The sequence below is a fragment of the Apium graveolens genome, chromosome 10, assembly GCF_009905375.1.
Source record: "Apium graveolens cultivar Ventura chromosome 10, ASM990537v1, whole genome shotgun sequence".
Lineage (NCBI taxonomy): Eukaryota > Viridiplantae > Streptophyta > Magnoliopsida > Apiales > Apiaceae > Apium > Apium graveolens.
This window is the reverse complement of record NC_133656.1, coordinates 233,275,916-233,299,616: the sequence shown is the minus strand read 5'-3', so window position 1 is coordinate 233,299,616 and position 23,701 is coordinate 233,275,916. Positions and strand designations below refer to the sequence as shown.

Below are 23,701 nucleotides of genomic sequence, written 5' to 3'. Positions count from 1 at the left end.
AGTTATTTATTCACATATGGTGATACTACAATATCTTGGCGATCTACAAAACAGACTCTTGCAGCAACGTCTTCAAACCATGCTGAATTGTTAGCATTTCGTGAAGCAAGTAGGGAATGTGTATGGCTAAGATCTTTAGTTCATCACATTCGAGAATCATGTGGCCTTTCAGTCAATAAAGAAATTCCTACTGTTATATTTGAATATAATGAAACATGTATCATTCAAACTAAAGAAGGCTACATCAAAGGAGATCGGACAAAACACATTGATAAAAAATTCTTCTTCACTCATGAACTTCAATGAATGAGAGAAATTAATGTTTGCCAGATTCGCTAGTGTGAAAATCCAGCAGATCTTTTTACAAAAGTACTTCCTACATCATCTTTCGAGAAATTGGTGAATAAGACTGGAATGCGTAGACTTCGAAATATTTTATAGTTATGCTAAAATAAGGGGGAGACATAACTTTAAATTATGTACAACACATGTACTCTTTTTCCTTCACTAGGGTTTTTCCCACAGGTTTTTTCCTAGTAAGGTTTTAACGAGGCATGATGTTAGTACATGTCATCCAAGGGGGAGTGTTATGTATATTAGTGGATGACACTAGAATATTCTAGACCCTAACCTTTAATCTTTCACATTCATGTATCTTAGACTTTTAATTAATGAATCTTGATTCTATAAGTTCATGCACCTTGTATCTTGAAGGCCTATAAATAGACCCATACTTGAGCTTGTAATATACACAAGTTTAATAAAATATATTGTTTTCTTTCAGCTCTTTATATGCTTTCTATATAATCTATATTAGCACGTAATAAAAATTTCAAACTTTTACATTTTTAATAAAAAAAATTAATTTTAAATTTTGTACTCAACCCATACATGACAACCCTCCATCCAAACATGGTGAGGGTTGAACCTTCTTTCCCCATCCTTGAATCCAAACAAGATAATATAGAGGTTCACTTTAATCTAACCCAACGTAAGCCACCCCACCCCACCCCACGATTATTCCCTCCTCCCATATTATGTTTTTTCCATTTTGACTTTTTACACTATTCATTATAAGTGATTGACTACTAATTTACGTCTAATTTATAAGATCAAATATAGTCACATGTGATCTTGTTGGATTCGTATTTATGAATACTTTAATATAATGAAATTTTTATATTTAATACTAATACGAAATTAAAGATATTAACAATAAAAAATGTGCATGGACAAACGTGTTCAACACAAATAGGAAACGTTTTTAGAGACGGAGGGAGTAACTTTTATGTATTTTTTTATCCACGATTCTTATTGAATAACATTTATAAGTGATAACGATTATAAATAAGATAATATTAAAAAAATGACAACAAAATATGATCATTTTTTTAAATCTCAATTTATGAAAAAAAATATACGAATTAAAATGTGATTCGTGTTTTGCATCAACAATTACGCTAGTTTTTATTTTGAGGGATATAATTAATTAAATAAGTAACTTGTAAAATATGAAATTATTAATGAAAAAGCAAAATTGAAAAGAAGAGGGTCACCTCTGACCGTACCTCGTTTTATCGTTGCTAAGTATATATTGTTGTATATATACATGGCCGACGGCCCATTTACGCGTCAACGATCCAAGGAGGCTGAGTGTTTGTATAATTCTAAAGATGTTTAATTGATGATTTAGTATTCTATTTTCAAGAAAATCAAAGAAAGATCACTTCTTTATTAGATTTCTGTAAGTTTTACCACGATTGTTACATACCCTTTTATTCTTTTGTTGATTTGTTGTTGTTGTAGTTGTCTTTTTTTAATTTTATTATGGTGGTGTTTTTTTTTTAATTTTGATAATTATGTTTAGTAATTGGGTATTTTTGTGTAATTTAGATGATTTAGTGGTGTGTGATTTGTTTGATGAGTATGGTTTATTGTTTTGTTAGGTTTTTTAGTTTAAAAATTTGATCTTGTAGCTAAAGTTGGTTCCTTTTTGTTATTTTTGTTTTTTGTTATGGTTGATTTGTGTGTAAATTGCATTAAGTGGGCTCTGATCACTTGTGAGAGTCCCAGTTTTGGGGGTTTATTCTCTGCGTAATCGCAATGAAGTCACTTAGGGACTCGTTATTTGTTGGCATACTGATATTTATAGTACTGTTTTTGGTAGATGCTGGAACCGTGAAATTAGTCTTATAGGTTTGCAGTTTAGTAAAATAAAGTAATGAAGAATTGATGCATAGTGATTACTGAGCAGTGGGGAATGGCTTTTGCATTTGAGACGTATGATGCAGATGAATGATGCCTAATGCCTGCAATGGGTGATACACTGATACTTTATGCTTGATTTTATGTGATGATCGTTTCTTTGTTGAATTGGAAGCGAGGAAACATTAGTGTAGGTTTTTGTATATGAAGGATATACATAGACAATATTGGCTAGGTTAGTTCTGGAATTAATAAAATGGTTAATATAAACACTGATGTAGTCACATGCACTGTGTTTATGTAACTTGGACGGTGCCTGCTTAAGTTTTCTCGATCTAATAATTTGTAATCAAAGTCACATAAAGTTTTGAAGAATAAAAGCACACCGAAATATGTATGTCTAATGTTGTATGTTCCTACTACTATGAAAAAGCTCGTGCCGTTTTTTTTTAAGAATTTAGATGTTGACATCAAATAGCACAATATACATGGCATACAATTTTCTAGTTAAAAGAATATATCTTTGTAGAAGACCAATGCCTTATACAATTTATTTAGTTGCAACTCTTAAACTATCATATGAGTTCGGTGCATCCTTTAATCAAGGCACTCTATCAAAATTCATGATGAAGCGATCTTATCATTGTACATATTAAATTGATTAATTTGTAGGCTTAGCAGGGCTTGCTCTCTTTTTAGCATCATTTCTCAATACTTATTGATTTTTGTTAGTTTTACTTTTTTCTGGTTTTTGTAGCTCTGATTTTCAACGGTGGTAAATATTAGCTTGTTTGCAATGAGTTCAACTGTCTCACCATCTCGGGGACTTCTTCCTTCGCCAATGCTTGGCAATTACGATTCTTCAGTAGCTGGAGTTTCCAGTCCTTTTAGCAATGTAGAACCAGATGCTAGCAACAATGATGAAACTGAATTACTTTATGCCTCATGGAATCAAGACTATGGCTGCTTTGCAGCTGGAACAAGTCTCGGATTTCGTATATTCAATTGTGATCCTTTTAAAGAAACTTTTAGGAGGGATCTAAAAAGTGGGGGATTTGGTATTGTGGAGATGCTCTTCCGGTGCAATATTTTGGCACTTGTTGGTGGGAAAGCAAATACACAATATCCTCCTAATAAAGTTGTAATCTGGGATGATCACCAGGGCCGGTGCATTGGGGAATTTTCTTTTAGATCTGAGGTCCGTGCAGTTAAATTAAGAAGGGATCGTGTTGTTGTGGTACTTGAACACAAAGTTTATGTTTATAATTTTATGGATCTTAAACTTCTTCATCAAATTGAAACTGTGGCAAACCCCAAGGGACTTTGTTGCCTTTCCCACCAAATGAATACATCTGTGTTGGCTTGCCCCGGCATTAGACGAGGACAGGTCCGGATTGAACATTTTGGCCTACATATGACCAAAATTATTCAGGCACATGATGCTCAGATAGCATGTATAACCATGACGATGGATGGGCTTCTTCTTGCAACTGCCAGTACAAAAGGCACATTAATAAGGATTTTTAACACTATGGATGGGACTAGGCTACAAGAGGTTTGTCAAGTTTTTCTTTTCCTACTTTTTCCCTCTATAATTTAATTTTGGCATTTCTATGAATGCCTGTAAGACTTTTATGGTAATCACTGAAGTGATTTTATTTTAACAAACATAGTGGAACCAATGTGTGATAAGTCCAACTACCCCAAAGACCTATGAAAACCAACGTGATTTTTATATATATCAACATTTTTAATTGTGTATCGCACCCTATAAATGAAGGACAAGATACAATTAGTGTCTTCAAATTGGAAATAATTTACAATGTGAAGTTCTCAATTGCACCCACAAAATTGATCCTTGATATATTCCTTTTCTGGGTTGTCTCTGATTTACCAGATAGAATCATGTTAAGTGGTATAGAAAATTTAGGTGTATGAATCTTATATTATGATTGATATTGTTTATTGACTTTATTCCTCACGATCTCTGCATATGCTGGAATGTATCTTTAGTAGTTCAATATACTAAAAAGTGGGATCTGAATAATCAATGCTAGAAGGTTAAGGAGCAAAAGGGAAGTGATATTTTGGGAGGGAGCTGGATACCGAAATTTGTCAAAATCGAAGGTCAAGATATACAAATGTCATCTATTATTTTAATTTGAGCTAATTATCCTTTGTCAGCTCTATTTGAGCAATTGGGTAATGCAGGCACGTCCTACTCATCTTGTAGTAATCCTCACACTGCCATATTGCTTCTCCAAGAATTTATGAACTTTTTTTTTGCACAAGTATTATATTCAGAAAAACAAATCGAGAAGAGTTAGGGACATCATGTGTGCATCAACTAGACTAATAGTTAACTCGACAAGTGGCTTCCTTTTAATATCTCTTTGATATTGCACAGGTAGCAACCATTAGGCATACCCTCCCCAATCAAACAGGGTTGTATAGTTTCAAAATATTGAACTATTAATCATTCGAAAAATGCCTTATTTTTGGAATTGGTTTTAGCCTGTGTGGGTGAACCATGTTCAGAAGTTCAATTAGGTCAAATTATATTTTTTTGTAGGTACGCAGGGGAGTGGATAGAGCCGATATCTACAGTATTGCTCTCTCTTTAAATGTCCAGTGGCTTGCTGTTTCAAGTGACAAAGGTACTATACATATATTCAGTCTTAGAGTACGAGGTGCTGGAGAGGACCCATCTTTTCAATCTAGTCCTGTCAAAAGTACTGCTTTCATTCACCAGAATTCATCATCTTCACTTGATGCCCTCGTATCTCCGAGTACTGGGGCAAATCCCGGTTCATCGTTGTCATTCATGAAAGGTCAGATATGGATTCCTCATTGTCAATCGTATTGTATCTTTGGCACTCATAAAAGGGTTGATAACTAGATAGGAATTCCTCATTACCAGTCTAATTGCAATCATGCAATGTTGCTTTTAAAAGCTCTGAAGTGTGCATATGTAGACCTGAAGTAAATGATTAAATCCACGTGTAGCAGATTTTATATATGCATATCCTTTTTATTCCTTTAATTAGTGTTAGCTTCTGAGTCGTTTTCATTATTCTTTCTTTTTGGCTTTTGCGTATTCATGAGTTGGAAGACCACATATTTTGTCATAAGATCTTACTGATTGTTTAGGTCTATTATGTATAACACAATACGACTGTTTTATAATGGGTGTATTGCGATTTGAACTTTCTGCATCTGATATTTCTACACGCAGGGGTCTTGCCAAAATACTTTAGCTCTGAATGGTCATTTGCTCGGTTCCATATACCGGAGTGTACACAGTTTATTGCAGCATTTGGATCTCAGAACACACTTGTTATTGTCGGCATGGATGGGAGGTAAGTAGTCACAAAATCACAAGTCCATGCTATGTGAAGACGATTTGTTCTAACAAATTTGATGCTCAATTATGGCACGCCAATATTATTGTTTTAGATTTTAGATTAAGCACCTCGTCTGTTGTGTTCACTAAACTTTTCTTCTTTGTCTTTGGCTCCTCAGCTTCTACAGGTGCAGTTTTGACCCTGTGAATGGAGGGGAGATGGTCCAGCAGGAATATGTTCGATTCTTAAAGAATGAAAGCAGACAAAGATGAAGCTAGTTTGATATCGTTCAAGCTCTATTCTAATCTTCTGCCGTAAATATGACTCAAGATTGCTGAGAAATGTAAATATTTTCCATTTTCTGCATTCTACATTAACATTTAATTGGTTTTATAATTTCCGTTGTCAATGTTCAAAGTTGAGCTTAAAACCATGGACGTGGTTACTGATTGAAAGGAAAATGATATACAGTAGACTTCTTCATCCTCTTTTTCGCTACTTATTTGAAACTACAAGTAGGGAGTATCGTCGTCGTATGGCAAATATGTCAGTAGTAATTTGCTTCGAGTTTCCGACCACTTTGTGTAGAGAAGCTGCTCCTTCATTCATGGCACATTCAGATAACAGGTCTGAGGCTCATGTTCATCAATCATTAGTACAACTTTTGCATACAGGGACAAACTCTTGGCAAAATTTGAACTACATAGAGCCGTTAATACGAGCGAAGCGACATGGACACAATCATTTTTTTAATTCCAAAATGTTCATCATTCAAAAAAAACAATAATTTATAAATCATAATAGTATATTAAAATGAGTATGACTGTGTGTCAGTGATTAAGACAAAATAATAATATATAAATATAATAATATAACTAAGTGGAACACCACAACGTGCACTAATCAAATCAAATCATAATTAAATTTACAAAGGCGGTGAAAAGAACATGGATAAAGAGCTGCTAACTTTAAAAATTATCTAATTAAATTGTGAACAAAATAAAATTAATAAAGTCAGAATATAGATAAATTTATTACATATATAGAAAGTGATGACAACAATAATTATCTAGATGTCCATCAACTTTGAAATTAATGCGCACAGATCACGCAACGATTTAATAATATCCTAACCAACAAAATTGACAAAAAATTGGTTAAAATCATGTCAAGAAAATAATAATTATTCTACTATATCTATATAAGCCTATTTCTCCACTTTAAATTTATGTACACACTAGATATTTTAAATGCATTCACAAAGAACAGCTAAAAGCTAGTTGAGTAATAAATCTAGGCTAGGCTAGCAATAGCATTATATTCTCCAAAATCCGAACATCACTTCTCTCTTCCTCCCCCACCCTCACTTCTCCTTCACACCAAAGAAAAGTAAAGCACTTCAAAAAGTCTCTCTCTCTCTATCTCTCTCTCTCCCCCCACATTTTAATCTCTCTGTTAGAAAACCCATATTACAGGATAGAAGATTGGACCCCTAACTTCTTAGTTGTCTCTCTTACTTCTACACACCCCATTTAGCTGTATTACACTATACACCTCTCTCTCTCTCTGGTTCTTTACTCTCTCTCTCTCCCTCTCTCTCTCTGGTTCTTTATTCATTCTCTTTGTCTTTCTCTCTGGTTCTTTAATCTTTCTCTCTCTCTCTCTCTGGTTCTTTAATCTCTCTCCCTCTCTCTCTCCAACTGCAAGCAACCAAGAACCAAATGTAAATTAATCATTCATCTACCCATCTTGTGATATGTATATACTGTGTGTAGATTAATTAAAATCTTGTTTATGCATTTTGATTCATGTTTTCTTGATGTTAATTTATGTGTGTCGGTGAGTTCAATCCTAGTTTGATTTGATTTGATTTACTTTGAAGCTAGATCTGATCTTGAATTGTAGTCTGTAGATACCCTAAGTAATAAAAAACCCATTTTTATTAGTGTTAGTACTGTTATTATTGCTCTCTTTCTTCAAGCTTTCAACTTTAAATTATTTTCACCTACTTTTGTATTCAAATTTATTACACACATCAACTTCAGATTGTTTTTGACTAATTAATTAATAGGGTTCTTGTTCTTTTTACTTATTTTATTATCCCCCCTTTTTGAGGGGACTTGAGGTCCCATTTATGTCCTTAGAATAATATGCCCATCTTGAAAGTGATACTGATATTTTTCTTCTTCTGTTCTTCTGTTACTTCATTTAGTTTGTGTAACTACCCAAGTCTCGATTTTTTTTTATATTCTTGTGTACGAAAAGTTCAAGATTGGTATATATAATTATTTACTTGGAAATCTGTGTTTTCTTTATAATGCATCTGATGCACATTCTTAACTAACGGATAATTGATTATTTTGCCAGGTACTTTTGATTCCATAAGTTAGCTTGTTAAGATGGCAGGAGGGATTGATCCTGGTGCACAACTTGATTATGCTGAATTCGAGCTTTTTTCGAGCCAGAATAGGTACACTTCATCCCGTAAATGAAACCCTCTTTAAAGATCTAAATTTCAAAATGAATAATTTATCGATGGAGCCTGTTTGGTGGACCACGAGTTATTGTATATGTTATTTTATATAGGTAGATTCAATTATAATATGGAAGTACAGTGCTTCCAGCACTAGTGGTGATTATAATTATGTACATACTAGAATTTGATTTGTCATAAGTGATTGTGTAGGCACAGCACAAGCCTCTGTATGTGCTGGTTAGATATTTACTGGTGTTTCTTTATTTAGTATTTTCCTCAAGCCAAGTTAAAAGGACAGCAGAAATATGCCATTTCACTGCTCTTCAAAATTTCTAAACTTCAGTTCAGTTTCTGATATCTTGAATTCGACATTGCTAGTAATTTGTTCATTACAGAGTTATAAATTTTAATTAATTTAAAGGATTTGCTATACTTGTTTTTTAATTATCTAAAAAATACTGCTGCCTCCTTTTTACTCGGTAGGTACGAGGTATGCATATGCAGTGGCAAAAAAGTAGAGACAGTAGCATCTGGAGTTCTGGAACAACTACTTCTGCATTCTCCCAGTGTACAGAATTTGCACTCGAAAAGACTGAATGCTAGTTTTAAAATTCATTTTCCTGATGCCAACAGTGGTGCAGAGTGGTTCACAAAATCCATATTAACAAGGTTCACATCGTCTTGTTTTTACATTTATTTTATTTCGATGAATGACATACATTGTTTTCTCTTACAGTTGCATTTTCTGTAATCGTTGCAGATTTCTACGCATTGTTGGTACTCCGGATATACTTGACATCTCAAAGAACTTCGAAAAAGAGATTTGCCAGTTGGAAGAAACAAGACAATTTCAGCTTTCCATGAATGTAAGACTAATCTTTATTTCTCCCATTTTCTAGTGCTGTTTTACTTTTGTGAAAGGGAAATAATTCTATGATATGTTGTTTTTTCAGAGTCATCTAAATCGAGTTGGAAGTGGGGAGACAGGTTAGTTTGGAGAAGTACTGTTTTTTAACATGAAAGTATGATTAGTCATGTTGTGTCATGGTTTTGCTTCAATGGCAGCAGTGGGAACTTAGTTTGTTTGTGTTGCTAAAAAATGTGAAACTATTTTAAAATAAAAAAATTTCAGCCTGTTTTCATTTTTTGTAGCATGTTACTCATTAGTAAATTATATATTATATATACTGTATATACTCTGTGAAGAAGCTTTGGTTTGAACTGAAATTGGAGATCATTTGTTAGGTTTTAATCCTCGTGGTTGTCAGCTGGCTCTCTTTATGCAAAGCAAAACAACAGTATGCCTGTTTTCGAGTAAGCTGGAGCTGGATATCGATTATCTAGGCTTGGTCTCGTTAAAGAGCTAAACTAACATTAACTTTTATAGGTCACCATTCAAGCTCGATAAATTAGATTAGACGTGTAACTTGTTCATTAAGATAATTCAAGTATATGCTCGAGCTCCCTAAATTAGATTATAGACGTGTAACTTGTTCGTTACTGAATGAGGAATGTGAGCTAGACTTGGATTTATAAGCTGTCCTAGTAAAATTGTTCAGTTTGCCTGGTTTCAAAAGAGTAAGGTGGTTGAAAATAGCTGGGCGTGCCTCAGCTATATGACCAGCTCTAAATTTAACAAGTCAGATTTACTTTCTGAAACTGTCCTTAAATAACATTTTCTTTTTTTATTTTTATGAGGTATTATACTTTCTCAGCCATGCTACATTAGAAAATGCTAAATAGCTTTTCTTTAACAGATGATGGAAGGTTGAATGGCACGTCGCGAGCTGCCAAAGTAATTTTCAAATTCCCATTTAACCTTATGCGTGCCTTTATGTTATTTTAATTTTGTGAGCATCTTGCTTATTCTTTTTCAATTTTCAGTTGACTTATCTATGTTTTTCTAACAGGCTGAAGTTGATTTTATGTCGTCAGATGCATCAAAGTATGTCATGTTACCAGTTGTAGTTTATTATTATTGTACTGCAAAAGCTGCTGCTCCTCTAATCTAATGGGTAACTGCTGACAGGAATGAATTGTTGCGAGCAATGGACTTGAGACTCGCCGCACTGAGAGACGAATTAACTGCAGCTTTCTCCCAAGCTACTGGAACCTTGTGTTCCTCCAAGGAAATTACCGACTTGCAAACATTTTCTCATTATTTCGGAGCCATGCCTATAAGGTAATTTTACAAATTAAGAGTTCATCATTTCTGAGTTGGAGCATTCGTTGTTTTTATAATTTACTTAACAAAACCTTATAATCACGATAGATAACTTAAGAGGTGAGACTAACATGACTATTATTCCAGGAATTCATTGCGGAAATTTATAGAATTAAGCCAAGTTGGCCAGGTTGTCGATATTCCAGATGGCGAGAAGTTTCTATTTACTAACAACTCAGAAAATGAAAAAACAAAAAATACAAATGGGAATATGCAGAGTTCGAGATCATCACCCTTGGACACACCAGTAAAATACGGTGTCTCCCCCGCAAAAGTTGCTCAGCTTGAACGACAAAGCTCAACAGAGGAATCTTCTTTATCAAGTGAGGATGATCAACCATCTGTTGAAAGAAGTCGTCCTGTTGTAAGATCTGGGACCCCGAGAAGATCAGCATCTCCTATGCGAAGGGTTCAAATCGGGAGATCTGGATCACGTAGGGCAAGTGCAGTTACCATCAAGAGTCTCAATCATTTTTCTGGTAGAGAAAGATTGCTTTCTCAGATTGAAGCTGCCAATAGTGATGAAGAGGGATCGGAGCAAGCCCCGAGAAAGTCCGACAACAAACAAAGAATAAGCGTGCAAGCTGCAATTAGTCTTTTTGAAAACAAACAAAAAGACCAGATTGTGGATATTCAAAAGGTAAAGTCATCGTTGAATGCACCCGCCATTGCTGCAAATAAATCTGTTTTAAGAAGATGGAGTTCAGGTATGAGTGGAAGTTCTGTTCGTATGAACACTGTAGACAGTGCTTCGGAAAGTTCTGATCAAACTAATCCTAATAATACAGCTGGTCCGGAAATTTCACATGATTCCCAAGATAAACAACAGGAGCCTGATTCCAGATCTGGCCGTCAAACTCATGTTGATATTCTTGTAATAGATTCTGGATCAGAGTCATCTGATAAAATGATGTTAAATCCATCAGTCATGTCAGCAGACACTGTTTCAACCCAGCAAGAGGAAAGTAGTGGAAAGTTTACTGCCTCGACAGAATGGAGTCAAAAGAAGGAAGCAGAGCTAAATCAGTTACTCGCATCAATGATGGAAAGTAAACCTAGTAAGTACCAGAAAAAAGCCTCTGATAACAACCAAAAGAAAAATGTTCCTGGGGAGAATAGAGGTGGATTTTATGATCACTACAAGCAAAAGAGAGATGACAAACTTAGAGGAGAAGTTTCTGGGAAACGTGCAGAGAAAGAAGCACAATTGAAGACTATGCAGAAATTTTTTGAAGAAAGAAAAGCTGAAATGGCTTCCACAAATGCTAAAGATGTTAGTAGAAGACATACTATTAGTACATCGCAAAAACCCACAAAAACTTCACCGACGACAAAACCCAAAAAGGAAATCTCAAAACCTGCTGTTGTGAAGAAAGCTTCATCTAAAGCTTCTCTGCCTGCAACCCGCAAGTCATGGCCATCGACACCCTTACCAAGAACGGCAGGGACCTCACCAGCTAAGACTCCTGCTGGAACAAGTTTGACCGGTACTGCACCTAAACGTGGTAAGCCTCAACCGGTGTCATCATTACCGCGGTCAAGCCCAAACATGGAAAAATCAAAGCCAAATCCAAAGACTGTAAAGGAACCCCTGTTTGATTCCAACAAAGGTGTCAAAAGAATGAATGTGAAGCAGCAGCAGACAGAATCGACCAAGAGTGTCAAGGGTATGAATGAGAAGCAGCAGCAGCAGACAACAAAAAGTGAGAAAATAACAAAATCAAAAATGCAAACCCCTTCCGGAGCTCATACTTCTACTGCAAAGCCTAGTTTATATAACAAGGTCACTAAGAAGAGCAGTGTGGTGCCAGTGGAGTCGAAGCCTTTTCTGCGTAAAGGGTCTAGAATTGCTGCTGGTGTTAGTCCTATCATCAAGTCTAAGGTCTCGTCTCTGCCTGAGGAGTCCTTGGAAGAGTCGAAAGATGTGATCAAAGCTGAGGAGATTGAGTTGGTTACCAGCAATTTGAGTCCGGTATGTCTGGAGGATCCTGTTCATGGATTGGAAATTCATTCTGACAAAGAAGCTGAAAGCCAGTCCATTACTATTGAAAAATGTGAAGACACAGGGAGCTCAAATCAAGTTATTGCCTGTTTTGATGACAATTTCCAAAGCTTGGCAGATTCAACAGTTACAACTGGTGATGAAGAAGTATCAGTCATCTCCCCTGCAGCCTGGGTGGAGATGGAAGAATACCAGGACGATTCTATTATGTATGAAGATAGATCTACGGAAACTGCAGCCAATGTTGCAGCAGTGAAAGTGACAAGTCCGCGGGTGCGCCACTCTCTATCACAAATGCTGCTCGAGGAGACCAGTGAATGTGATACTACTGAGTGGGGTAATGCTGAAAACCCTCCTACTATGGTTCATCAGAAAGATGCACCTAAAGGTTTAAGAAAGCTCCTAAAGTTTGCTCGAAAAAGTAAGCTGGATGCTTCAAGTGGTTGGTCCAGTCCATCTGGCTTTTCAGAGGGAGAGGATGAAGCTGAGGAATCCAAAACTAGTAAGAAAAGTGCTGATAGCCTATTGCGGAAGGCTGCCTTAAATGCAAAAAACTATGGACCACCAAGAAGTAATTCATATGAATCCTTTGAGAAATATTCAGGTAACTAAGTAGCTGTCTGGTGGGCAATCCTTTTGCCTTCTGTCCAGGACCATGCTTCATGTTGTTTATAAACATTGGGTAGCAGGTTTAAAATAGCCAAAAAAATATAGCAAGTAGTAGATAGCGTTACATGATTATTGTATTAAGAGTCTGGTTATTCTTGGCAAGATATGTGAACATAATCTAGAAAATTATCGTCGTTCATGCATTGGTGGTTAACATCTAGATGTAAATAAAACCTAGAAAATTATCAAACTTGTGAATAATACATATATGTGTGTGTGTGTGTGTGTGTGTGTGTGTGTGTTAAGAGTCTTTGGCGCATTGGTGGTTGTGACACGGATCCTGTATATTAAATTTTTTTAGGAAACAAAAAGCTTTTAACAATGTTTAATGTATGCATGCAGCTCAGTCTAGTGTAAACAATCTTGGTACTGAGAGAGCAAACAAGCTGCAGGAGGGAAACATTGCAGCTTCAGTGACAACATCAAAAGGTTAATTTATATTTTTATTTGTTTTTGAAATTTATATTTTTGGTACAGTAACTTTTTCTTTAAGCTCATAGTAATTAGAATCTAATTACTTTACTAATTTTGTTGCAGCAACAAGGTCGTTCTTTTCTCTTTCGGCATTCAAGGGAAGCAAAACCTAGTGACACAAAGCTTCGAACAAATAGGGGATCACATATGTAGTGTGGGAGTTGTTAATTACATTTCCGCTGTGGCGCCATTATACAAATGAAATGTAGTTCGAGGAACTCTACAATTTACGTTATACCTCCGGGGGGTCACGGGACTCATATGATTCTGTGTTGTAGGTTTACCAAGAGGATGCATGTGATCTTGCAGATTAGTGAATATTGCCAAGTATATTGGGAGATCAGATGATTAGAACTATTGCGCCCATCTCAAATTTTAAAAAGAAGCTTGTAATTTTTCCAGCCACATTACCTTTTTTGCTTGATGTGACATGAGATCAATGCAGAATGTTATATATTTTTTCTTTTTAAGAAAATGATTTGTTGAAACAAGATGTCCATACAACTACCAACTTAGAAGACCTTGAGCTCAACTTCTTCACCCAAGTCAAATTTCATTGTCATTTTATCTCTTCAGTTATAATTTCATGAGATTAAAAAGTCTCATTAAAAAAATTAAATTACCTCTATTTTTATTATTTATATAAAACATGTGGTTCATGAGAATCGAACTCAAGTTATTTCCCCCGTCTGTTGCTAATTGAATATTTTATTTAATTTTAAAGATACTTACTTGAATTTCACAAAAAAAAAGGATAGTTAGTTAAATATTTGTACACTTAATTTTAAAGAATTGAATTTCAGATATAAAGTTAGGCATGGTACATAAATGTATTATTATCTTATTTATTATTCATTTTTTAGTTTAAAAATATATCTCACATATTTTTAACATATTTTTTTATTATAAAAAGTAATTAAAATATACATATATAATTTTTAAAAAAATATTGAAAATAAAATCGCTTATATATAAATAATCTATATTGGTATTACATATTTAGATAAGTTCGAATTATAATGAGTCAATGTATTTTAGTTTATTTCGAATTTGAAATCAGAACTTGGCCTATTATTAAAAAACTACTCGAAATTTGACTACATGATCCGGCCGAAAAACATCGTCACATTTTATGTTTAGTAAATTTAAATTACAAGCTCGATGAGAATATCTTACCAATAATGTGAAATATTTTAATATCTTATGTTAATATAAATTAATGTGTCTGAGATCTTTATAGATCAAATCAATTGATTATTTGTATTAAAATTACTAACTTCACTAATAGCGCTATTATTTTTCGGACTTGTCCCGATTTTAAAAATATTCAAAATTTAATATGAGATCTCACAATATTTGTTAAAACTGCGATGATATATTAAATCAATTTATTTTTCAGTTTTCACTTTTAAAAAACTAGCTTTTAAAAAAGAATTATTTTAGATAAGAAATATTAATTTATCAATATAATGTTGTACAAATATTTTGAACTATTTTAATATTTTGAATTATTCGAATAAAAGTTATAAATAAACAATATTGTAGCATTTGATTCAATACATTTTATACTATTTAAAGAAAAAAAATATAGTTCAATAATTTGAAGGAATTAATCAGTTCAACTAATATTTATAAAACTTTATCGAATTGAAAATATTTAATTTTAGGAGAATGATATACAATGTTATCAAATTATTATATGAAGAAATATTAGAGTCGTAATGAAAAAAACTTAAAAACGGTTCAAATAACAATATACTTACAATTTTTCTTCGAATTCCATTGTTAAAAAAATACTCGAAATTTGACTACATGACCCAACCGAAAAACATCGTCACATTGTACGTTTAATAAATTTAAATTACAAGCTCGGCGAGAATATCTTACCAATAATGTGAATTTTTTTAATATCTTATGTTATTATAAATTAATGTGTCTGAGGTCTTTATATGATCAAGTCAATTGATTATTTATATTAAAATTACTAACTTAATTGGTAACGTATTATTATTTTTGGGATTTGTCCCGATTTTAAGAATATTTAAAATTCGGAATGAGATCTCACAAGATTTGTTAAAACTACGATGATATATTAAATCGATTTATCTTTCATTTTTCACTTAAAATAAACTAGCTTTTAAAAAAGAATTCTTTTAGATCAACAATATTCATTGATCAAGATAATATTGTACAAATATTTTGAATTATTTTAATATTTTGAATTATTCAAATAAAAGTTATAGCTATACTATATTGTAGTATTTGATTCAATACATTTTATATTATTTAAGGAAAAAAAAAACATATATTGTTCAATAATTTGAAGGAGTTAACCAGTTCAACTGATATTTATAAAACTTTATCGAACTGAAAATTTTTAATTTTAGGAGAAAAGTATAAAATGTTATCAAATTATTATATGAAGAAATATTAGAGTCGTAATGAAAGAAACTTAAAAACGGTTTAAATAACGATATAATTACAATTTTTCTTTCGAATTTTTGAAAAAAAATCATAAATATCAATAATGAGTCTTAAAAATATATAATTCATTTTTATGTTACAACCATGATTGATACCCGGTTGCGTAAAGAATAGATATGGATCGTTTGTCAGTGATAATGTGAATACCATATATAAATTATAGCAATTTATTTATTACAAAATTTTAATTTTTGAATAATTATAAATGCATGTTATTTAAGTAATCAATTGTCTCACTAGATGTTAATAATGATTATACATGTACATCAATCAGATATTTAACATATAAATAATTGAAACTATCATAATTTATTAAGTGATATAACATACAATAATTTACATGCTAACACACACATACATATAACTTAATCCTACTTTCTTAATAGTGTAAATAAAAAACCAACATTTTCCGATACATACATACGTTGAATTTCAAAAACTAATATTTTTCATTAATACCAACTTTAATATTAACAATAATGTAAATTTTACATTATTGTATATTAAATTTTACATTATTATATATTATGATTGCAAGTCATTCTAATTTCAGCTATGCATTTTTTATCATTTTAAATTGAGTAAATTAATTGTAATTTAGTAGTGAATTCAGTAATAAAATTCAAGATTTGGTGAACTCTGTATTCAACATTAATGTTAAATTTTAGTTTTTTATTTGTAAACATACTAACGACATTCTATAGATTAAGTTTAATTGTTTCGTTTTAAACGTACACTTACTACCCTATTTATATACATTCATTAAATATAAAATAACGAGTAAGAAAAATATAATAATAATAGTTGAGGGGATATTCACTCCTAAAAGCGAGGAAGCATTCGAAACTCCTAATGTTATAGAGGGGGACATGAATCTTGTTGGAGAAAATTTTTATCTCCATTTTATTCAAAATTTGACTCAAGAACATATAAAGATATTGTTGAAATTGCTCAAAAACATTATAATTGCATAATACATAAAAAAAATTTAGAAAATGACCCCTATTCTATAGTTTAAACTGTCAAAATAAACTTAAAAATGAAATGCATACAACTAACAATTTTAACACAAAGTTGCTAACAAAAGTAATTAAGTAAAAGGCTGGTCCGTAAAATTATCAGTTCGCTTACAAATGGTTATAACAATAGCTTGTTAGGAGTAGTAACCTATAGGTAATTGCATATAGAACTTGAACAATATTTATAAAAATCCCAAGTATAGCCGCCAGAAAGGACCTCAATAGATTGGAATTGGATATAAAACTAGTGATGCAGCTATTCAAGACTAAAATTTTGGTCCTCCAATGTCAAAGAAACCAATGCATCAGTTCTTTTAGTTTTTGTAATGCAGCACACCAGTTACACTGAAACAGCTTCAATTGTTTAATCACATTTCTTGACTCCCCAGTCCTCTAGTGGCTGGCTGGCGCCTGGCGGGCGTTTCATTGAACATGTGTGATGTTTACATTATTTCTGCCTTCACAACATCCATATAAATATGTCAGAACGTTAGAAACCTCAGAGCAAACACATACAACAAAAGGCAAAGGGAGGGTTTAAGAAATAATACCTCCATAAGGTTCTCTGTGTCATTTGCCTCTTCATTATGGGTGCAGGTGGGAGAATGGCAGCTCCTAATGGCAAGAAGACCGAAACAGAAGCCCTTCGACGCGCTCCTCATGAGAAACCTCCATTCACCATAGGTGATCTTAAGAAAGTCATTCCTGCTCATTGCTTTGAAAAATCTCTTGTTACATCTTTTCGGTACCTCATTCAAGATCTTCTCATGGCCTATGCTTTATACTATGTTGCCACTACTTATATAGACCAATATCTTCCACACCCTCTTAATTACTTGGGTTGGGCAGTCTACATTGCTGTCCAAGGTTGTGTTCTAACCGGTGCTTGGGTCGTAGGCCACGAATGTGATCATGATGCCTTTAGCAATTATGGCTGGATCAATGACCTTGTTGGCCTTATTGTCCATTCTTCTCTCTTGGTTCCTTATTTCTCGTGGAAAATTAGCCACCGTCGTCATCATGCCAACACTCAATCCCTTGAGAATGATGAGGTTTATGTCCCGAGATTCAAGTCCAACATCCGAAACTACTACAAAATATTCAATAATCCACCCGGACGTGTCCTTGTATGGGTCACAACACTCCTCATAGGTTTCCCTTTGTACCTGATGTTCAATGTTTCAGGACACAAGTATGAGAGGTGGACTTCACATTATGATCCCCATAGCCCTCTTTACTCTGAACGCGAACGCAAAGAGATCATCATTTCTGATGTTGCCATTCTTGCTGTCATCTATGGCCTATATCGTCTCGTGTTACTCAAAGGCTTTGCATGGGTCTTCTGTGTTTATGGAGGTCCACTGCTAGTTGTGAACGGATGGTTCACATTGATCACAATTCTTAACCATACTCATCCTTCGGTGCCTTACTACGATTCGACCGAATGGGATTGGTTGAGGGGAGCTCTTTGCACCGTCGACAGAGACTATGGAATTTTGAACAAAGTGTTCCATAATGTGTGCAATGCTCATGTCTGTCACCATATTTTCTCCATGATCCCACATTACCACGGACTCGAAGCGACGGAGGCCATGAAGCCTATGCTGGGAGACTACTATCAGTATGATGGAACTCCAATTCTCAAGGCCATGTATAGAGAAATGAAAGAGTGTATTTATGTTGAGAAAGATGAAGGTGAGACCAAGGGAGTGTATTGGTACAAAAAAGAGATGTGAAATGTTGTATGGTAAGGAAGAGTTGAAAATCACCAATCATATGTAATAAAAAAGAATTTCAGTTACAATTTAGAGTTGTTCAAAAATGTCATCACTGATGAGTTAATTTGTTAGTTTATCACTGAAATTTATTCATTTTTAACTATGTAGATTAATAAGCTTCTGTCAAAACAAAATAAAGACTGATTATTAAGGTGGGAGCCTGGTAGGGTGATTTTGGGCCTGGCTGTGTTTGTTTTTAAAACCTGTTAGTGGACGAATCGTGTGGTTTCTCGTGTATGAACTTTTGTTTCTGTTGAGGGTAAAGCCCAAGCCCATTTTTGATGCTTGTTGGATCCAGTTTGTAGGTTTTAGGCTGATTCGTTTATATCGAAGGAAAAAGTGTAAAATAGAATAAAACTATTTGTTATACCATAGAGGGCGATTGAATGGTCTGGACATTTTATTTACCAGTTTTTTCCGTTTTTATATGCTTAAATTCCGTGCATCGCACAGTTCCCATTTATATTTAAATTTTTTATTTATATTATCATATTATAATTTTAAAATATTTATATAAATATATAATAATTATAAAATAATCTGTGGTTGTAATTTAGTAGAATAAATATACTATATTAAACAATTTAACAATTTAGTGGTTTAGCGAATATATAATACTATTTATTTATTTATTTTAATAATAGGATAAGTTGTGATTGTAGTTTAGTATGATAAGACCATGTGCGCCGCAATTTAATCATCATCATATCCAATAATACCGTCTATTGCAGTGTCTGAAGAGGGTGTACAGTACGCAGCCGGGAGGGTGTACACAAAAGACCCCCGACTTGTGTGTGCACAAATATTTGTGATCTAAGTAAAAATTTATAGATAATGATATAAAAATAGGTAAAATAAAAATAAGCGAGACAATACCTCCGCCCGTGATTTTATTCACATGGAATTACCCGTTCACATCGGCCAAAAGTAGTTATTGTAAGACCCTTCTTCTCATGTTGCACTCATTTCGATACCCCAAACCCAATATTTACCGCCAGTATCCTAATTCTGAAAAAGCCCCAATTCAAATCTCTGATTTTCCGAGACAAAACATCGAACAGGTTGCGTGCCCCAATTCAAACCCCCGCTTTTTTGAGACAAAATATCGAACAAACCCGAACCAAATTTATTTTAAAACCAAAACTGAGAGTAATTGATATAGGGATTTTCTCTGGTGTGCCCAATGGCACACAATAGTCACTAATTTCCAAAGAAATAGGCTCTTCTTATTGGTTGTTGAATAATAAATGTTAATGACCCTACGTATTCACATCAATTCCACCACCAATCAATTCCACTACCAATAAAAAGACGTCATTTTCATTGGAGTTAGTGACTAATGTGTATATTGGGCACACATTAGAATGACCGATCTATATATACCTGCTACAGGTCAGGAGGACACATGACATAATCTCTTATAAATCTCCCATAATACACTACCACCTGAACACCTGCTAACTTCGAAGGAGATGAAGATCCTGTTTATATTTATGGATAATTTAATAATTTAATAAATTATTATTTTTAATATCAAAATTAGGGGATAACTGTTGAACCAAAATATACTCAATTTCGGTTATTATATTATAGTATAGATAAATAATTTTTGTAATGATTGTTTATTCTGTAATTTTTTTACGGTGAAATCTTAATATAAATATTTAAGTTACACGTGCACAAGTTAACGGATAATAAACTGTGTTACAAATTCACATTTAATTACAAATTCTATCCCTTTAAATACATTTTCAATTGAACCATTTAGTACATTTTAATTCATGATTTTTATACTCTTTTAAAAGTTTCAACAACTTTAAAACCAAGAAATCAAATGAGTCAGAAGCAAATGACATAAAATTATATTAATTATCTCGGCTTCATTATGTTTATGGACTTTTATTTTTGCCGCTATCACATGAGCAACAATGAATGGCCCCTTACCAAACCTGCATAAAAAAAACTCGTGTAAGATCAACACAAAATATGCTTTCCCATCCTAATTTTGCTTCTTCATTAGGCACCTCTTTTTTTAACTAGGATTTCTGCCCCGGTAGTTAAGAGTACACAATAACACATCTTTAATCATATCATGCTTTATTTATAATTGTTTTTAATAATGTACAACATGCCTTTCAAATATATTCATGCCACTAAAATATAATAGGCAAACAACACCCTTTAAAAATTTAAAAAAAATTGAATTTGTAACGTAAAATCATTTTATACTTTGACCAAACTCGAAGTAGCCAATTTTTTTTTTAAAAAATTGATTTTTAAAATGCCAATCTAATTTAATAATATTTTTATTTTTATAATTATAAAATCAAATTTAAGGTTTAGATATGTCGGATTTATAATGAAAAAAAATCAAAATATTCACCATTTAAGGGGTTAATATTCAAAATAATAATTGACGGGAGTGTCCGCCCGTATTATCCATGAAATACGTATTCCAGGAATATTTATTCATCTTTTGAAAACTTAACAAAGAATGCCATATGTATAATCTTTAAAGTTTTAACTTTGTGCGCCTAATTAACATGATACGGAAAAAGATAAAAAGGAATTCGTATTCTAGATATGCGTCTTTACTGTTATTTTTTTTATATAATGAATATGCATTTTTCAGACTTAAAAAATGATGAATTTTAGATTTTCTTTTATTTATCATAAACAAATTATATTAAATTCGATAAAGTTAATATTTGTAGTTGTAAAAAGTAGAAATTCGTTTACTTTATTTCATATTATTATTTTTAAAGTTATTATTATATTCCCAATGACACCGTATTAAACTTATCTTTGCTAGTTACAAAGAGGATACACCGTGTTCCGTAAATTTATTCTTATAATTTTTTCATAAATACATATTTTTCTCATAATTTTTTAACCCAAGTCAGAACCCTATCGTCGTTATAAGAATTATAAAAAGTCGTTGATAGAATTTAAATTTTTAAAAAATTATTGATATAATGTAAACATCAAGGCTAGTTAGGTACAAAATGAAGTGTCCAAAAGTTAAATACCAAAAACTTGATAGTACTACCATTATTGAGTCCATGTGAGTTGGGAAGCGTGAGAAAAGTACATTTCGTAAGTTGAGAAACTAGTGCACTACCACCAAATTGTTCGATTTGGTTAGTAAGCAAATATACCCATTTTCTTCTTTACTTAACAATATTAAATTCCCTTTTCTAGTTTTATATTTATTATTAATATTAGAATAATTTATCAAACTTATAAATGATGGAATATAGTCTCACTTCTGTGTAGAAATGTACTCCCAGAGTTTCAAAATAACGCACACTTTGTTTCAAAATAATTGTACACTTACACTTTTAATATCACTATTCAAATTATAAAATTTAATTTATATTTTATGATGAATTCTACACCACACACAATTATTGTATCACTGATTTCTGTTTCAAAGACTAACTCTCTCCCATAAATAATTGTGTAGTTAACGTAATCAATGCAATAAATATGATAATTATTATAACTTTTTTAATATTGTTAAAATTTCTTAATATGCGTAATTTTTTTAAAAGTGTACAGTTATATTCAACCGGAAAGAGTAATTATTTTGTAAAAGATACTAAATTTTAAAGTAAAAGTTTAACTAGGTTAAAAAAAGTTTGTAAAAAATTTATTTAGAAAAGAAGCGTGGAAGTAATAGGAAATACTAGTAGTTATGGTTTCATAGTTTTAGGGTTGCGTAATATTTTGGGTTCTGATTAAATCATGTGATCATCTTCCTATAAAATTAGTTCCATTGGACTATGGGCTACCAAAAAATTGTTAAATGCTTTTCAACACATATATAAAATTCATAAGAAATAATGTATGTTGCATTGCATATATTAATAGCTAAACTATTGATCTTAATTATTTTAACATTGAAAATTTAGACATTTTTTATATAGTAAAGTTACAATATATTCTCAATTTATTTTTTTCTCTCACTTATTTTTCACTACAAGGAAAAAGGGATTTTTCTACTAAACTTTTCCTATCAGCACAATTTTTACCGATTTTTAAGTTAAAGGTCTTTTCCTACCAATTACGTACTTGGTACATTTCCTACCGATGGTGGTAAGCAATGGCTAAAAGTGAACCCACTTTTCCACATCATTTTTTCAGCAAGTTTGACACTCATAAAACGATGTCGTTTTAAGCAAAATATTTTCTACCGCACTATCACAGTAGATTTTGTACATCTCATTTCCTATTGACGTTGGTAGGAAATTAGCTTGTCTACTTAACTTCATTTACAATGATTTCATAATGAAAATATATTTTTCAAACAAAAAATTATTTCATTTTTTTTTCTTTTTTGTACTTCTTATCTGATAATAATAAGTAAACACAAAAGATTAAGAAATTTAAAAATTGTTCTCTCGTTAAACATGTTTTCTCGAATGAGTCATTTTGTCATTATTCAACAATCTAATATCATAAATTATATTATTTTTCGATCAATAATTAATGTGATACTACCTCCGTCCCTGTCATTTCTTTACAGTTTTTTTCACATGCTCGACACGCATTTTAAGTCAACTTAAAGTATATCTCTGTAAAAAAATTTTTTAAAAAAATACTTTTTTGTATGAAAATTTATACATTATATTTTTGTTTAGAAGAAGAAAATTTGAAAAAAAATTATGCAACTACATTTAATAAGAGCATTAAAATGCATGCCGAGCCCCCGTCCCCCAATGTAAAAAATTGAGGGGGACGGAGGGAGTACTTTTTTAAGTCATAAAATCAAAGTTTGAGATATTATAAAAATAGATTAAAACATGATGAGAGGCGTCAACTCACATTAATAGTATATATGTTTAATTATACTTTATTTGTTAAAATAATTGAGATCTAATAATTAAATATATTTATATTTTTCTAAAATTTTATCATATCACTATAATATATAGATCTTGATATCCGTAAGGTTGGATCATTCATAAACATTTTTTAAAAAATCGAAACATGAGTATGAGACTAAACACTAGTAAGAAGTAGT

At 32.4% G+C, this 23,701-nt stretch overlaps 3 protein-coding genes across 5 annotated transcripts; all 3 read left to right on the top strand.

The window, feature by feature from the left end:
• The first annotated feature begins 1,542 nt into the window (after positions 1 to 1,542).
• Positions 1,543 to 6,036, top strand: LOC141690892 (autophagy-related protein 18d-like). Of its 3 annotated transcripts, XM_074495648.1 has the most exons (6): positions 1,543 to 1,744; positions 2,168 to 2,318; positions 2,963 to 3,760; positions 4,778 to 5,036; positions 5,441 to 5,564; positions 5,728 to 6,036. In XM_074495648.1, exons 3-6 carry the CDS (start codon positions 3,002 to 3,004, stop codon positions 5,819 to 5,821), a joined length of 1,236 nt encoding a protein of 411 aa, XP_074351749.1. In that variant the 5' UTR covers positions 1,543 to 1,744; positions 2,168 to 2,318; positions 2,963 to 3,001; the 3' UTR covers positions 5,822 to 6,036. The 3 variants fall into 3 exon arrangements, with proteins under 3 accessions (XP_074351749.1, XP_074351748.1, XP_074351750.1); XM_074495647.1 differs by lacking the exon at positions 2,168 to 2,318; XM_074495649.1 differs by lacking the exons at positions 1,543 to 1,744; positions 2,168 to 2,318 and having other exon boundaries at positions 2,938 to 3,760.
• Positions 6,037 to 6,837: 801 nt separating this feature from the next.
• On the top strand, positions 6,838 to 13,887 carry LOC141692835 (uncharacterized). Its single transcript, XM_074497786.1, has 11 exons — positions 6,838 to 7,272; positions 7,917 to 8,019; positions 8,509 to 8,694; positions 8,786 to 8,891; positions 8,979 to 9,012; positions 9,783 to 9,820; positions 9,936 to 9,970; positions 10,055 to 10,207; positions 10,337 to 12,855; positions 13,263 to 13,349; positions 13,458 to 13,887. The coding sequence occupies exons 2-11, from the start codon at positions 7,949 to 7,951 to the stop codon at positions 13,505 to 13,507; spliced, it is 3,279 nt and encodes a 1,092-aa protein (XP_074353887.1). The 5' UTR covers positions 6,838 to 7,272; positions 7,917 to 7,948; the 3' UTR covers positions 13,508 to 13,887.
• A 3,498-nt stretch (positions 13,888 to 17,385) lies between these two features.
• Positions 17,386 to 18,724, top strand: LOC141689242 (delta(12) fatty acid desaturase FAD2-like). The gene has a single exon (XM_074493470.1). It carries the CDS (start codon positions 17,485 to 17,487, stop codon positions 18,631 to 18,633), a length of 1,149 nt encoding a protein of 382 aa, XP_074349571.1. The 5' UTR covers positions 17,386 to 17,484; the 3' UTR covers positions 18,634 to 18,724.
• Positions 18,725 to 23,701: the final 4,977 nt, after the last annotated feature.